This window comes from Mixophyes fleayi, chromosome 2 (assembly GCF_038048845.1).
Source record: "Mixophyes fleayi isolate aMixFle1 chromosome 2, aMixFle1.hap1, whole genome shotgun sequence".
Lineage (NCBI taxonomy): Eukaryota > Metazoa > Chordata > Amphibia > Anura > Limnodynastidae > Mixophyes > Mixophyes fleayi.
The window spans coordinates 143,348,923-143,367,435 of NC_134403.1; the positions used below are offsets into that span (position 1 = coordinate 143,348,923).

General features: G+C 40.4%; 1 protein-coding gene across 1 annotated transcript in view; it reads left to right on the plus strand.

Annotated features, from left to right (window-relative positions):
• Positions 1 to 3,344, plus strand: part of ATP10A (ATPase phospholipid transporting 10A (putative)) — a 102,826-nt gene extending 99,482 nt beyond the window's left edge. Inside the window, exons 18-21 of the mRNA XM_075200115.1 lie at positions 195 to 275; positions 363 to 467; positions 562 to 749; positions 1,242 to 3,344. Of these exons, the coding sequence (XP_075056216.1) occupies positions 195 to 275; positions 363 to 467; positions 562 to 749; positions 1,242 to 1,881 (1,014 nt within the window). The 3' untranslated portion in view covers positions 1,882 to 3,344. The remainder of the gene's footprint in view (positions 1 to 194; positions 276 to 362; positions 468 to 561; positions 750 to 1,241) is intronic.
• The last annotated feature ends 15,169 nt before the right edge of the window (positions 3,345 to 18,513 follow it).

An 18,513-nucleotide genomic window follows, 5' to 3' on the forward strand; every position in this document is an offset into this window, starting at 1 on the left:
AATCCCACTTCGGTTAATGACTAAGTCATGGTTGCAGGATCGAAGTAGAAGTAGGAGTGATCTAGCACAAAGATTAGATGCTGTAACATTCCTGTATACCACTGCATTCTGTGTTGAGATTTCAAGATAATGTTTGTTGAGGAAAATTGTATGTTACTCTTATTCTAATTTTTGTGCAATTTATTTCTCTCTAGGAGTACAAGCCACACATGTTTTGGCGTAATATGATTGATGCTTTCTATCAAAGTCTTGTATGTTTTTTCATCCCATATTTTGTAAGTTACCCAGATTTCATTATATAAAATCTATTATTACAGGCTTTTGTACTTTTCTCTAGTAAAATGTATTATTTTATTTAATAGACATTCTACGATTCGGATATTGATTTGTTCACATGGGGCACTCCAATAGTCACATGTGCTCTTTTCACCATCATGCTGCACCTGGGAATTGAGACCAAAACCTGGGTAAGATAAAAGTACTTGGACAACTTGCTAATTATTTTGACATTGGTAATATTAACATAGATCATATTTATAATGCCGCTTATTTTGTTTTCAGACTTGGATCAATGTGTCATCCATTGCCTTCAGCATCCTCCTATTTTTTTCTGTGGCTTTGATTTACAATTCAGCCTGTCCTACATGCAACCCTCCTTCAAACCCATATTGGACTATGCAGAAACTCCTCACCAATCCTTTATTTTATTTAATTTGCATCTTATCACCCATCGCTGCTTTGTTACCCAGGTATTTTAAGTTACAGATTGTTCCTTATTGTCCCACTTTTATGATGCTTTATACAATACCCTTTTCTTTGTCTCCATCATGTTCTCTAGCTGCTTTCATTTCTAATTGTATTTATTAGTATCTAGATGTAATACAATATTGTTGAATCTAGACAACTAAAGAAAATGTTAGATATTCTTAGCATCCTATTGTGTGCAAATAGCTTTCAATCAAAATTCATTGTACCAATATCCATTTCCATGTAAGCACCTACCAATACAAAAATAACACGTTTTTTAATTTTCTGTAGGACCTCTTGGAGTAAAATCTTTATGGTTCATTTCCTTCTGTAGGACAGCAAGATACATCTCCTAAAGTTCAAATAAATTATATTGGCTTTTAAATAGCATACTGGTTATTTTGATACTTCCTGTTTTAAACTATCTGCACTGCTGTCCTTGTTTACACTTTTTAATGTGTCTTTTGGTTTGGTTTGGTTTTTTTTTTTTTTAGGTTTTTATACAAATCCATCCAAGGGACAATGTTTCCAACACAAGTGCAGATAGGGCGCCAGGTGATGAAAGCCCGCAAACTAAACTCAAAAACTGCATTTATTTCGGAAAAACAAATCAAGACCGCCATATCAACTGTTAGTGACCTCCATTCATTTAGGAACCAAAGTGAAACTAATATGGGCCAACAGAGAGAGTTTCAAAATATTTGCTTTCAAGATCAAGAAGAAAAAGGATCAACTGATCAGTGTCTTTGCTCCAATCCAATTCCCTCATTTTCTGTAACACAAAAAGACCAATCGTTGGCATGTTTCCAGCCTTACACTCATGACTCTTCTGTGGCATCGAAAACTTTGTATGTGGATGAGATGATTGAATGGAACTCAAAGATGGACCGATCTGACTTTGACATGGGTTTGATAAGCTGGGTGACGTCTACTCCTTTGTTTAAGGATTCTGTTAGACCAAAACAACTATCAGTTAGTGTTCAAGATGCATCAATTGATTCATCTTTATTGCCATCTGGTTTATGTATTACTAAAGACTCTAACAGAAGCCCAAGATGCAATACAAGTGGACTTTCAGAAAGGATAAGTAGGAACACAAGGAATGGGGAGATGCAAGAAACAACATTTTTATAAATGTGTATATATATATAAAAAGACACTATTTATATTTTCTATTTGCACATTAAATTTTTTTAATTTACTTTGTTTATGAAACAGGAAATTAGCGGTACAGGAATAATTGTGTGTTTTTATGTAAATAGCCTGTTATAAAATTATGTCAGAGCTTTAGATAAAAATATATACAGAGTTATTTTTAACAGTTTACTGGTTAGCTGGCTTTACCAAAATTCTGAAAGATACAAAAGAGAGAAATCTATTTGTAGAGATCGAGTTTATATTTTATTTCACATATTGTGCAATTGCTGGTCATGGTGACCATCGTCTGGAAGAAGAGGACCTGTCCGTTCCACTGATTAATTGGACCTGACAGACCGTAATGCATCATCTCCTAAATTTGATTATTACGCACATTTATTTATTTTTTTTCCCTTCACACACAACCCAGATTTGACAAATAGACTTAGGGGCATATTTACTAAACTGCAGGTTTGAAAAAGTGGATATGTTGCCTATAGCAACCAAACAGATTCTAGCTATCATTTATTTACTACATTCTACTAAATAACAGCTAGAATCTGATTGGTTGCTATAGGCAACATCTCCACTTTTTCAAACCTGCAGTTTAGTAAATATACCCCTTAGAATGAAATTATGAAAACAGCGGCTTTGGTACACAAACCTTTTTTTTTTTTCGTGCACAATAGCTGTTCATGCGGTAAGGGTATAGGTGCCAGTTAAAGTGAAGACCACTAAATCTAAAAGATACGTTTGTTTATATAAAAGAGCAAACACATGTTCTATGTAAAAGCATCAGGTGCTTGTGAGAACCATAGATATTGGAGATGGTTATAATTTTGAGATGAGATTTTTCTCTACACAGTAGACTACCTTATCCAGTAATTCGATTGAAAGATACTGCAATCAGCCTCTTGTAGCCATTTCTATCCACAAATGGCTGATTGCAAAGAACAAAAGTTTGTATTTACATTTACTACGTAATTTAGTGCAATGTCATACATCTCAAGTTCTTCCAAGGTTTGAAACCGTGTACGTCTGTGAACTGCAATGCTTTATGAAAAAACATTGTTGAGGTCACATGTTGAAAGCATGCTATACTGTCCCCGATTTTCATGTTTTTATGATATGTAATGGTGTCAACTTTTCCTATCAAAACCTATAAGAAACATTGCAAAGTATTGTTTATTTTTTTACTGTCTATTGTCAAGTATTTGTGCTTTATAGGTTACAATGCAATACAATGTTATGATCATGTCTGCCTAGGTTTTGTGAATGACACTACATATGAGAGGATTTTTCTTTTTTCAATTGTTGCCATCTGTTTAAACTTTATCAGTACTTCTTGAATAAAGTTAAAGTTGCATTGGAATCCAATTTCTAAAAAATGACATACATGGAATGAGATCTGTTCGTTTAAATGTCTTATTTGACTTTCTAAATTTATTTTATGGTTATTTTTAAATGTGTGTTTTTTTTAAAAACGGAAATAAACCTAGCATTTAAAATATAATCCTGCAAAAATGTGTTCTATATAGGTTGGTTTGTTTCTGAAATATAGGACTGTCTGCCCTAAGTTTCTACTACTGCACCAAGATTGCTGGTCAATTCTGTCTACTTGGAAATTTGTAGGACTATTTCAATAGTTGGCAATCTGCAGATTGCCTCACCTATCTTATTCTGACATATGAAGAGCTTGTTCTCAAAGTTAAAATTGTTTCTGCAATAGGACAACATTGACATGGCTCAGTGTAAGAAATTTAGTAGTTCAGTGATTCTACAGAAAAGTATCCCATTTAAATAGGACACAATGAAGATATTACCCAGAGTATCACTGCACAGCATTTTACTTCAATAGACAGCGTTAACATTAACAACTTAGTTTTTCTTCTAGACTCTGAATATATATACTGCTGTCTGGCAATACACAAACATGCTGCTTGGCTACATTGCAATATATTTGTTGTATACTTGTGAAGCATCATAGCAGAAATGTTCCATTTTTAATGTTTTATTTAACAGTCTTGGATTACATGCACAAAAGACAACTTAAAGAGTACAGAATGTAATCACAGGGAAAACGGTGTGAAGTGTTCCATTTTAAATGACAAACCTGGCGATCAATCTTGCACATAGTAAAAAAGAAATTGCAAAATTGGTTATATGAAATGAACGTACAGGCAACCAATGAACATGGCAGGTTTTGACTTCTCTTTTCACCAAGAAGCCATACAATGTCCTGAAAAAGCATTTCCTTGCATAAGCCATAGTATGCCCCTGCTAGTCTCTCAGTGGTATATTCCAGAGCCACCAGATAGAAGATGTTCACCTAGTAACAGCTGGTTTTGTGAAATTAATAAAACCGATTACTTTATCCCTTTATAATTTTGCAGCTGTAGTAGAACAGGTGAGTAGACAATCTAAGTGCCTTAAATCTGCGAAAATGGCAAAATTGTTTTCTTCATCTCGTTCTAAAAATGTAAATCAGCCAGTGACTACTAGGTAAACTTTTTTTTGTAGTTACATAAATAAATAAAATAAAAAAATCTCTTTTTTGTTTTGTGTGTGTAGCAGGGAGAGAAGGGACTTGGCTTTTTTTTGCAATTGGCAAACAACTGCTTCCAACAGATGCTGCAGTTCTAAAGAAATCATTGCAGAACAGTAAGTTTATTATTGTTAAGTTAATAATAGCATACACTTCTAATTGTAAAAGGAATAAGAGGACAAGTTTAAATACAGGAGTCTATAACACTAGTGATATTTATTGAAACCAGATGCACAGGAAAAATGTGCTGCCAATTACACATTTGCCTTTAAACTACTAAAAATACCATTAAAATCTGGTTGCTGTGGGTTACAGTACCCTTTTCCTAGTTCCCATAAATAGCTACACTAGAAGTATAAACAATATAATAGATGCTAATATCTTGCTGTCAGGGTTGTAGTCTCCAAACTACTAAAAACAAAGCCATTTCATATACACTCACAGATCTTAAGGTAAATTAAAAATGTAACTTGAGGGGGCGTGGCCTGGACGCCACAGCTGCAGGACGTATCTAGTAGTAGCTCTGGCATCGTGCTCTCCCAATCTACAGCTTTTAAATAAAATATCCACAAATTTTGCCCACCAAAACAGTGGGAAACTAAGTGGCATACCTTAGTGCAGGGGTAGGCAACCTGCGGCTCTCCAGGTGTTGTGAAACTACAAGTCCCAGCATGCTTTGCCAGTAGATAACCAGCAGAGAGGTGGCAAGGCATGCTGGGATTTGTAGTTTCACAACACCTGGAGAGCCACAGGTTCCCTACCCCTGCCTTAGTGCTAACTTTCATAGCTCTTGGGCTCCGCTATGAAGATCTACCCTGCGGAACAACATCCTGGCCTATCTTCCCGCCAAACGAACTGCAATGGGACACGGATCCCATACTATCTGCTATACCTACTGAGACTTGGTATATACTTCGAAAATAAGTCTCAGCCTACCAACTCCAATAAACAAGTCTTCATTTTGTTGGGAAAGGAAGGACGCCGACTGTTCAGCTGACCGCTGCATTTGACCCGCTGCAGCTGCTCTGCAGAGCCCTGTCTGACATCGATCGCAAGCACTGGACCCCTTTAGCGAAATCCGAGAGAATAGGTCACAGCAAAATTCTTTGAGAATTCAGCATGTTCCAGAGTCTGTGACAAATTCTTCTCTGCCTGTCTTACTCTCTGGCCTCTTCAAACACCTAATCCCAGACCTAACAGACAGAGAAATTCTGATGGATCGCGCACATCGAGCTCTTCGAGCCAAACCAGCTGCCAATCGAAGACAGCGAGACATAGTTGTTGTTCATTTTTATCAAACGAAAGAAACACTGCTTAATGCAATTGGATCCATAGATTTGATTGACTTTCAAGATATGCAACTTCAGATATTTCTATTATCCAGAGTCGTAGAGACCATCAGTCAGTGACGAGAATACTACATCAACACAATTTCCGATATCGAAGGGGATTTCCATTCCAACTACAAGTGGCAATTCTGTCCTATATGCCAAATCCCTAGATCAAGGACAAGGCATCCTCTCCAAGCTTGAAATTCTTTTGGAACCAACCTTGTCTACAACACGTAGTAATTCATCCAGACCTGCAAGATGTGACACCGCCTCCCAACTGGACAATGGTGGAACGCAGACCTACAAGACTACCCACAGATCCAGACCGATTGGATACCTTCAAAAGTTCATAACAGTCTCTGAACTTTTCTGTGGACTCAGGTTTACACACGATGGACATTCCATGCCAATTTCACAGAAGTTCTTTTTCCTGTCTCCCGTTTGCCTTGTAGTTACTATGAGCACCCAATAACCAAACAGCCTTCTGCTATGCAGCCCAAGTAGTCTATTGTCCATATATTATTTTCCTTTATGGGAGTAAAAATGTAAACAAATCACAGTATTACCAGCAACCTTATTGGGAAATTGGCCTGATGTTACTTGTTAACGATGATGTTGATGTTACAAATTTTAACATTGCATAAAAGTTGATATTGCTTAGTATGTTTTCTCTTCTCCGTCTGTCCAACCCATCTCTACCTCTCTCTCATCCTCCTGCTCCCCCCTCTCCCTCCACTACCTCCTAACTCTCCCACCCCTCAACCCCCCCCATCTCCGCGTTTTTTTCCTCCCTTGTCCCCCTCCCATCCCCACTCCCTTTTCCCCTTTTTTTTCCCACCCCCTCCCTTTGGTCAATAGTCCACTTCACCTTTGTTTTGATTATTCCAGCCAATTACTATGGACCGTTTTACATAACCTCTTAGGCCCCCCCCCCCCCCCCCCACAAGCACCCTTACTTGTATTACAATTTTTTTGTTCTGTTGTTAAACTATTTCATTGATGACCCCACTCGCAGTTTTCCACTCCGAGAGTATTGGCCTAAATAGGCCTCCTTCTCTTTCTTCGCTCTATCCTCCTCTCACCTGTGGCACCCCTCCCCGCCCCCGATCCTCCTCCCAAGCTTCCAGATGTACTGATGAAAATATTTCCTTTTTATTTATTCATGTCATCTTTTTCACTAATATTATGTAGGACTTATGTTTCCTCCTGCACCCATGGCAGTTTAGGTACTCTCCATTAATGTCACCATCCTGAATTCACCTACTAAACATGCAGTGTTCCTGGGAGCCTGCAAGAGAGAGTGAGTCGATATAGCTTTCCGTCAGGAGATCCACCTCACGGGACAACACACTCGTCTTAAAAGTAGAGATGGGTGGGCTCGGTTCCCCGAGATCCGAATTTCGCCGTACCGAGCCGAGCAGGCTTGGTACTCTCCCGCCCATTCAAAATCGAGGCAAAACGTCATTGTGACGTATTCGTATTTCTGAGCTCGGTTCTCGCGAGATTTGAAAAGCATATATACCAGCCACCACAGCAATCCATCGCCATTTGACAGGGAGAGAGCAGGGTTAGGTCACGGGCTATATTAGCGCAGGGACAGAGCAATAATTGTACACATTTTTGTTTCTATTCTATACAATTCTGATATCAATACCAATTGTTAGAGCAATAAGAGAGGAGGTTTTTTTTTTCTTTCAATTTCTGGCACTCCAAGTGCTTTTGGAGTGTCCCATATTCCTGTGTTTTACAGTAATTTTTCTGGCTGTCAAAAGTCATATTTGTCAGCAATATCTAAAACAATATTTTGCACTACAAGTGCTTTTGGGGTGTCCTATATTCCCCAGTGTTTTACAGTAATATATCTGGCTGTCAAAAGTCATATTTGTCAGCAGTATCTATCTAATACAATTTTTGCCACTACAAGTGCTTTGGGCTCATTAAAATGGATTCAAAGCAGTCCACATATGAGCAGAATCAGCAACCAGGTTCTGTCACCAGTCCTGATGGTAGTGTTCCCAGTACATCATCTGGGAAAGGCGATGTCAAAGTACATAGTCTTTTTAAATCGGGGGGGAAAAAAACACCCCAAAATTTTTTTTTACCGTGTTGAAGCAAAAAAGAAGTGTAACTGAGGAAAAGTTAAGTGCCGATAAAATAAAATTGCCAACATGCCATTCTACATACACAGTGGCAAAGAAAGAATGAGGCCTTCGCCTTTCTCTATTAGTGGCAGATCAAAAAATGTTACCGAGCCTTCTTCTTGTACGGTCACTCGTGACCTGGCAAGACCAAGTAATTTGGAGTCTAAAAGTGGTGCACAACTACTGTTACGCGACAAAGCCAAGCTGCAAGATAACAGTAAGGCATTAGAGGATAATGTATGCTCTGAATCAGAAATTACACCAATCCCTGAGGAGAGTCCATCCACCAGTCGTATGTCTAATCGTGAGCATTCTGTTAGTGACAATGTACCCATAAAGAAGGGTCCTTGCAGCAGTTCTGCTGATGTGTGCCTTAACAGCCTGAGTGTAGCCGGTGATACACCAATTGAGGATGCCCCTTTGGAATTAGAAGAGGATGAGGGTGATATTTGTGTAGGCGACGAGGGCACTAATGATGATGTTGATGATTATGATGCAGACAGATACCAAATTGCCTTTCTCAATTTCTATTTATATTCTAATTCTACAGTCTATGCAGGCTGCTTTTTTTCTATTCAACTACAAGTGGATGGGGGGGGCGGGGGGGCTATAGAGACAGAAACCAAACTGCTTTTGTCCATTTCACTTTATATTGTACAGTCTTTAACAGCTGAATTTTTTTGTATTTTCTACAAGTGAAGGGGGGCCTGGAGAGACACAAACCAAACTGCCTTTGTCCATTTCTTTATATATTTAACTATAGGTGTAGGGTGTAATATATTCCCGAAGACGATGGCTGCATTGCCAATAGGGTAAGATGGAGAGGAAGACAATCGGGTTTGTGAGCAGAATTAAGGACGGCCTACCAGGGATTAAACTGTTTTCTTCCTAATTTATTAGCTTTAGAATTACCTTACTTTTCCAAGAAACAGGTGGAGCACTAAATTTGTTTATTTTATGCCCAAAAACATTGATTTTTAAACAAAATTGCAAAACAAAACCAAAACACGCAAGGGCGGTTTTGCAAAACCAAAACACGACGGTAATCCAGATCCAAAACCAAAACACGGGGATCAGTGAACATCTCTACTTCAAAGTAAGCTATATACTCAAGTGTTTTTTTGCCTCTGCAGACTGCAGGAAACGTGGAGTGGCAATTTTAATACACAATAGGGTTCCCTTTCTTCTAACTAAATCATATTCAGACCCAGATGGTCGGTATTGAATTTGGATTGGCACACTTCGCTCTGAGCAAATTGCACTTATTTCTATTTATGCACCTTATCAGGGTCAAAGTTCCTTTTTTTGAACGCCTTGCACAGGGTCATATACTCATCGCTGGAGGCTTCACTACCATGTTACATCAAACATTAGACAGATCCTCTGTTCCCCCAACCAAAAACCCTCACCCTCTTCCTTAAAAGACTCCCAATTTCTGCTGACATGTCTACACAATTTAACGCTACACGACACCTGACGTCTTAACGAGAAAGTGAAAGACTTCACATGTTATTCAGCCCTTCATGGCAATTATTCTCGCATAGATATGATTTTTGTTGCTCACTCTCTTACTCAAATATTAGATGCAGTGATTATCCCTCTCACTTGGACAGATCAGATATTACTTTTGACTTGATAAAACTAGCGCAATGATCTCACCGATGGCGCCATGACAACTCTTCAGTTATCCCACTCAACCCATCACAAAATTAAAGATGCAATCAAAGAATATATTTAACTGAATACCTGAGAGGAGATCGAACTAGGTATCCTCAGAAAGGCCCATAAGGCCACCATTCAAGGCAGAATGATGAGCAAAGCCTCCGCAGCTAAAAAATTGACATCTCAAGAAATTCTTTCCCTTGAGACTAAATTAACCTCACTGCTTACCCAAAATAAAATACACCCATCTGCGACTCTTCTAGCACCAATTACCGCACTGAGAGGTCAACTCAACACAATCCTCTCTCGCAGGGTTGCAAATACTCTCAAAAAATTAAATCAGCAATACTTTGATAAGGCCGACAAAGCCAACCCTATACTCGCTAACAAACTGTGTCAGAGGAAAACTTGAGGACTGATCACTAAACTTAAAAAAAGCCCATCTCTCAACCAGTTTTTGAGCCAGTGCAAATTGCTCAAGAATTTCATGATTATTAACAAGTGCTATACAATCTCCCTGGGGCTACAGCCTCTGCCACCTTTCTAGACACGGAGATCACATCCTTTTTAACATCCCTTGCATTGCCACATCTTTCAGACGATGACGTCTTCTTCTTAAACGCTGATGTCACCTGGACCGAGACGATCTCGGCAATTAAGATGATGAAATCATCCTCTACCCCAGGCCCTGACGGACTCGCCCCGAAATATTACAAAAAATTTGCTTAGCACCTTGCCCCTCACATGACAGACTTTTTCAAAAAAATCTTAACACTTGTTCTCTTTTTAACAAGGCGACGACTTTAGCCACCATTGTTGTCATATCAAAACCCTATCCCCTAACCCTACCTCCAGTTTCAGTTACAGACCTATATCACTACTAAACGTAGATCTTAAGAAATATGCCAAAATTTTAGCTAAGCGATTGAATGTCCTCCCCTCCTCCCTGGTCCACCCGCATCAGGTAGGGTTTATTTCAGGCCGCCAAGCCATAGATAACACCATACGCACTATTGACCTTGTATATTCTATTCATACTGACAAACAGGCAGCACTAATCATGGTGCTCAATGGCGAAAAAGCATTCAACCAAATTTCATGGACCTTTTTTATGTCTAGAGTCTTAAGGTCAATGGGCTTCACCAGTAAATTTTTTGATGGTCTGCTAGCTCTATACCAGGGGTAGGCAACCAGTGGCTCTCCAGGTGTTGTGAAACTACAAGTCCCAGCATGCTTTGCCAGTAGATAACCAGCAGATAGGTGGCAAGGCATGCTGGGATTTGTAGTTTCACAACACCTTGAGGTTGCCTACCCCGGCTCTATACCAATCCCCTAGGGCAATGGTGGTGGCCACCAGAGTTGCATCCTCCACCTTTTCAATTTCCAATGGGACATGACAAGGTTGTCCGCTATCATCTTAGCAGCAAAGATACAATCTAATGAGGTCATTCTTGGTATTAAAGCAGGGAAATCCAAACATAAAATATAATTGTACGCTGACTATGTTCTCCTAACTCTCTTGGATCCCGCAGCCTCTCTAATCACCCTCCTCGCAGATGTCAGCACCTACAGCACCATCTCAGGATACAAAATAAATCCTCAAAAAACAAAAATTCTTGATTTCTACCTAACAGATAAAATTAGATCATCCCTCGCTCAAAAATTCCCCTTTAAGTGGCATCAAAAAAGATTAAATACAAGTTAACCCGTGCATGATACTCATGCATTTTTTTGTCAAATAATGTCAGTATACCAAATTTCAGGTCATTCGGATGAGCCCTTTCTGAGAAAATAGTTTTTTCCACAGACACACACACACACTAACACGCCGCTACACATGCAGGGGCGGATCTAGAAATATTCAATTCCGATCCCTAATCCGCGGTAGGCTGCGTACGAAAATCCGTGTTATTGCAGTACCGTATTACCGGCAGTACTGCGCATTTTCCATGGTAACGCGCGTTACCGCGGATCGGGTCGGAATTGAATATGCCCCTAAGAATTTAGTAGGTCAGTTAACCCGTGCATGATACTCATGCATTCTAGTCAAATCAAGCTACTTAAGGTGTTAAAAACTCCCCACTGTTACCCCCGGCAACCACCAACCACTCCCAACTGTCACTTTTCCTTCAAGAAATATATAGGTCAGTGTATAACTCTGCCCAGCAGGTGGCGCTGCAGCTTGGTTTTGTTTTTTTTTTTCACACACACACAGACAGACTAACACACGCCACTAGACATTTATATTATAGATTTAGGCATCCACATCACTAATTAATACAGTCAACTTTTCCAGGCCAATTACCCAAAACTGCTCTCCCGATTAAAACTGACCTAGAAACTTGGAGTCAATACCTTATTTCATGGATAGGCCGCATTAATTCAATCAAAATGAACATCTTACCTAGATTACTATATCTTTTTCAAGCCCGACCCATACACATTCCTCCATATGTTTTCAAATTTTTGCAACGCTACATATCACAATTCATATGGGATAGAAAGCACCTAAGGGTTCGGCTCCTCATCCTAGAGAGTTCGGCACGAGGTGGTGGCTTAGGGGTACCCAATTTTAGACATTATTTTTTAGTGGCACAACTTGCCCAATGTGTATTATGGACCTCTCCTAGCTTCTCCAGGGTTTGGGTCTTGATTGAAGCAGAATGCTTGGGTATCTCTTCCACCTCCTCTCTCCTGTGGCTCCCTTGCACTAATCGTCTGCCACGACCAAGCATATCCAGCGAAACGCGCGTCGGTGTTTCACTGGATGCTTTTTGCCTATTGCTTTAATTTTGAATGGAGGTTTTTCCCATGGACTTGTGAATTTGCTCAATTAAGCCCAGAGTTAGTGGAGCAGTGTTGAGGTAGTCAGCAATACACCCCCCATAATTTGATTGAGCCGGGTGCTGTTCCTCCACTTGATTAACAATAATAGCCAAACATCATTTAGTTTGGTGGTTTATGATTATCCAGATAGAAAGGCTGTCTGGTTTCGTATCAGGATTTTTCTCCACTACTCTATATACAATTGAAGGAGGCTTATTATAGCGGTTATCCATCCATGGTTCTCCTTTATTATATATAGCTAGGCATGCATCCAGTTAGTTTTAATTATACATTGGTTTTAACTTTTGATATTTTATATATCTCGCTGTTTTAGTGGACAAAATAAAAGTTATATTTTAAGTTATTTCTGAACCCACTCTCTGAATTGGTGACATCTCAGCGAGCTTCAGTGCACCTCATTATTTCTTTCGTTTTCTCTCTCAGTTTTTCAGTATATAATATAACGAGAGGTGCACCCCAATTAGTTGGATATCACAGATTGTTTCCTATTTTTCATTTATATATTGGGTTGATGCTCGGCACTGGTGCGATCAAAATACTTTTTCTCCTCTCCTCTATCTAGCTCATCCTAATGAACTAATCGTCTGTAGTCTGCTGCTCATCACCCAATTGTAGCACACTCGTTAACTATCTGTGACCGAGCAAACGCAAAATTTAAACTCGCCACTGCCCCCAGCCTGATCATCCCACTGTTTGATAACCCTAAATTTCCACCAGGATGTATAATACCATCCTTCGAGCATTGAAAGCAGAAAGATATTCGCAACCTTAGCAATACTGTTAGTAGTCGCGGCGGCCGCGGGCACCGCCGCAACTCTCCTTGTCTTCCTGCTGGCGTCCCGGCCTCGCTATGGCGACCGGGACGTCACTTCCGATCCGGGACACCTGTAGTTACATCGCGCAGCACCCGGCCAGCCGGGCGCGTGCGCACAAGGGCCATAGTACTCAGCCAATAGTGGCTGATTGAGGAGGCTCTGCTACTCTTTTACTGGCTGTATGCCAGTAATTCATCATGCAGCCACCTAGCTGATTATTCCTAGCTGGGCACCCTGTAGCCTCATTGGCCATTAGCAAATTAATCATTAGGCTATTCCTGTGAATGCTGGTAGGGCTCTGTTCTGATTGGCTCCTTGTACTATTTAAGGCAGTGAGGACTGAGCCTCACTGCTGGTTATAGCGTCCTGTTACAGTTCTGCTGCCTGCTACTCTATTCCTGTGATTGGTGTTTAACCTGAGATTGACTACACATGTATGACCTTTGCCTGTTTCTGGACCTTGAACCTACGCTTCTGAACCCGACCTATTGCTTGAACCTGGACCTTGAATCTCTGCCTGTGACCCCGATCTTACGCCTTTCCTTGGACTCTGAACCTGTGCCTGTGACCCCTGACCTTGGTTTGTTCCTTGGAAACGTTTATCTGCTGCCGGCTGACCCTTGCCTGGACCCCACGCTGCTGTCTGCCGTAGCACTCTCTTCCTGGGTTCTCCTTCGCCGGTACACATCTCACGACCTTCTGTTGTCTGCAGCCAAGTCTGTCTCCACCACTAGGGGCAACAGTGAATACCAGGCTTTAGAGCAGACTCCGGGTTTTGCTGTACCGGCTGGAGGAGTTCCTAACAGATACCACCAAAAATACCTCTTTTCCCTCATTTGATGACTTAAAAAGAAAACTTAATACTCCAAACACACTCTTTTTCCAGTACCTGCAATTAAGAAATTTTCATTCTGCCACTAAATTAACTTTAGTAGGCCATTGACCTTTTTCGAGTCGCTTTCTCTCCGGCGGTCCTCTACTAAAAGTCTCATTTCCCTACTGTACTGGGAACTCAGGATCCCCAATTCGGACACCTTAAATCCTCAAGAGCCTGCTTGGGAAAAGGAGCTTAGAGAACCACTAGATACCGAAGACTGGGAGGAAATAAGAACTAACACAGCCTCCAGTTCAATCTCTGTAAAATTGAAAGAAAACGCATATAAACTTCTTTATAGATGGCACTTGGTCTCAACCAAACTACAATTTTTTTTCCCAGACTCGTCCAGCACATGCAGGAGAGGTTGCAGGGCAGAGGGATCCTTCTTCCATATTTGGTGGCAGTGTCCCAAACTTGCCCCGTTCTGGATGGAACTTTGCATCACAGCTACTGCAGCTTGATATCCCCTACTTGTTACGAGCCGCGGCGGTGCCCAGCCGCCGCGACTCTCCTTCCTGCGTCCCGGCCGTCGCTATGACGACCGGGACGTCACTTCCTGTACACGGGCCGGCCGTTGCCAGGGCAACGGTCAGACGCCGAGCGCTCTGTAAGCACGCCCCAGCATCACTAATCAGCTGGGTGCGTGCGCTAGCGTTCCTCAAGCCTGTGGGCTGATTCACCCCTTATTAATTAATTAACTGGGTCCTGGTAGCAATCACAGAGCTAAGCTCTGATTGGAGAGTCTCTGTATATAAGGCTTAGCCTCCCTGCCGGTTATAGCTTCCAGTTTCCTGTGTTGCTGCCTGCTGCTGTGTTCCTGGTGTTACCTTTGGATTGTTGCCTACCGTGTATGACCCCTGCCTGTTTACTGGATTTGCCTGTTTGCCTGTGCCCTTGACCTTCTGGCCTGTACCACCGTTTCTGCTGATTTGCCTGTGACCTCGACCCTTGGTTTGTTTCCTGACTATTCTTCCTAGCAAGTGACCCCTGACCTTGGCTCGTCCTTTGGAAGTGCTGCCTGCCATTATTCTCTGCTCCTGGGTTCCCCGCAGCTGATACATGCCACACGACCCTCTGTAGTCTGCAGCCAAGTCTGTCCCCACCAATAGGGGCTCCAGCGAACACCTGGCTATCAGAGTAGACTCCGGGTGGTGTTGTATTGGTTTGTGGGGCTCCTGACACTACTCTCTCAGGTTTTTCTTTCTCCCTTTTGAGATTCCATCTGCTATCAATCGTCAAATGAAGGTGTTTTGTCACATAGGGCAGCAAAGACTATGTCAAATAGCCACTGATTGGAACCAGCCCATTGTGCAGACACTGCAGACTATTATCCGCAGAATATGGTACACGTATCAAATGGAATACATGACATGTATCATCTGCAATACCTCTAAATCATTTAATAGGGTGCGGGCGCCTTGGACCTCATACCAAATCCAAACTTCTTTTGTGATGTGACTCCACAGCATTACTCCATCTGGACCCTCCCGACCTCACCCTTCCAATCTTTTCCCCTTTATTTTCCCCTCTTTTTTTTATATTATACCCCACTCCTTTCTTCCTTTCATCCTCGGGTAGATTGCCACACCGCCTCTCCTCCTTTCCATCCTCTCTTGTCTAACTCCTTTCTTTGATGTTTCTTCTTTCTCTCTTTATTGGAAACCAGGGCAACAGCTGTACTCTTTATCTTTTCTAATAAGATGCTGTATGTTTTATTGCATGTATATTCATTTGCTGTTTGTAACACATTTGGTCACAGAATAATACTTATTATTGACCCTTGCAAAAATAAAATCTTTAAAAAATCTGAAAGCCAATTTGTTGACAGATAATGGGCTAAAACTTTAACAGAGCAACACTTAAAGTATATTAAGGTTAAGATTTTGAAAATGTTGGACTTTGAGACCAGAACTTATTCTATACTAATTGATTAATATTTCAAAATGTCTGTTCCATAACCAACTACCTCCAAGACACTACAGTTCTATTAACGTAAAAGACATTGTTCCTCTTCACTCACCAAAGTCATTGTTACAGCTATTTTAGCTACTTTCAGCTGTTCTTTGCATTAAAAACAGGGAATGGTTGGTTCACATATTGCAATACATCTTAAGCTAACCAACTCATGCTTACATTTTTCACTTCAGGCCTGTTCTACGCTAAATATACTGTAAATATGAATTCAACCTGAATTTGAACATGATCATTACTATGCTTTTTAACTGTGATGAGTCCTACCTGCACCCAGCTTTTAAAGGCAAGTACTCTCTAAGCAATAGCAGGTACTAGACACCTAAGGAATCATCTGTCACAAGTTAGATAGGAAAGCGAGCTACAATAAGGGTTTGGTCAATATGTTTTTTTGTTAAAGAAAGTACATGAAAACTTGGGCGTAAAAGAGGTGTACTAGAAAACTATGTATTATCCAACATACCTCAGATGTGTCCACTTCCTGCTATGCTGTAATCCACAGTCAATCTCATCTACAGTCAGGCTCTAAAGTACAGTCATATTTTTTCTGACACTGTGGACAGGTCTAACCCCTTGTTTCCCTGAAGAGGATTTTCTTAAATCCAGGCTGCCATCCAATAGCAATTGACAACACACTTTCAGAGCCATTGAAGATTCCCAGAAACAAACTCCTCCAATACACATTGCGAATGGAAAACAACAGGGTATAGTTGGTAGCAAAAAGAGGGGGTAAACCCAGCGCACCAGTATTGACCTGGAGAGTATGTACAAGATGTTATATACCTGATATGACATATATAGATAAGTGTATAGGATTATTTATTTTTATTTTTGTTTACTTTTTTCTCTTATTTGCATATTTGGATATATATATTCCTTACCATTTGTAAGGAATCACCCTCTTTATCATTGTAATATGCTATAGCATGAATAGGTCATAGAAACCGAGTAGGAGCTTCAATGTGTTGCTACCTAACAATACCAAGCCCTCCCCATCAGCCAATAAGAGGGCCTGTGGAGAATTTTTCAGAAACACGCCCCTATTCTTCCGGGTTTAAAACGACCTATGAACCGGTAATTGGATAACCCTGAAGAAGCCTTTTTAGGTGAAACGCGTTGGTGGGAACAAGCCTTTGACTTTGCTATCTTTTACTCACCTGTCACACAACATTTTACAGCGAACACAGGTGTTGGCTGTAGTGGACGGGCCATGCACATGCGCATTTGGAGGCCTGAGATGCAGCGGCTCGAAAGAAATCACCTACACAGCACTGCAGTGAGAGTCAGACACTGATTATATATGAGAGAGATGTATGCACCAAGGACTGGGGGAGTCCAGGATACTACACCTAGAAGGGGATGAACATCACCCCATCCTGTCCTACCTTCAGCAAGGCACTCGGCGACAGAAGATCAGGCACTAACAACGACCGGTCAGTTGCAACGGTAAGCTTAACTACTTTGGATATTTAAGCTTATTCTACTCATCTGTGACCCACATGGATTTTTACAACAGTATTTTTTTTAATTTGCATTGTTAAGAGGTATATTTAATATTCCTACTGATCCGTTTAGACTTGACATTTTCTAAGTCATTGCAAGTGATTTAGATTTTTATAACTCTTATACAATTCTTTTAGAAATGTTTTTTTTTTTACATTCTTTGTGGTATACAGTTCTTTGAGACAAGGTATAAAGCAAGTTATTTCAGAGTCTTGGTACTCTAGTTTATTTATCGTCACACAGTTTCATATTCTGGGATATTTTTAACTCCCATTTCATCCATAATTGATTTAATTTTGTTTTTTATTTGTTTTTGGATTTTGTGTTTTTTTACTATTTTTAGTTATTTTTGTTTTCTGGTTTGGTTTTTCACAACCTATTATACATTCATCTATGTATATCATGTATATAACATCTTGTACATACTCTACAGGTCAATATTGGTGCACTGGGTTTACTCCCCATTTTTATGTCTTATTTAGCCTGATGAAGAGTATATAAATAATCTATTATTTTATATATGAACATAATATACGAACAGATTCAGCCACAATTGAATTAGCACACTGATTGGGAACAACCCATCCTTCCCCCACTGGGAAACATGATACCAGATAATCAGGTTTTTGGAGCAGTTGGCCAGTAATTAGCATATGAATGCTGTGAGTGGTTCTTGTAAAAGATAGTATCCGCCCACAAGAAGGTTTTCAACATGATTCAAAAATAGTTCTGTCTCTTCATGCTTGATCCCCAGACTGAAGACATGCTGCCTTTTGCTCCTAGGTGAACAGGCCTTAGGCCCTGACTAGTGTGAATGATGGAGTTTGAATGGAATGAAAGGCGAGTGAGTCTGGATACATAAATGTTACATGAGAATGAATGATTATTTGCCATAAGTGATATGAAAGTTTGAATACAGATGGTAAATGTGATTGGA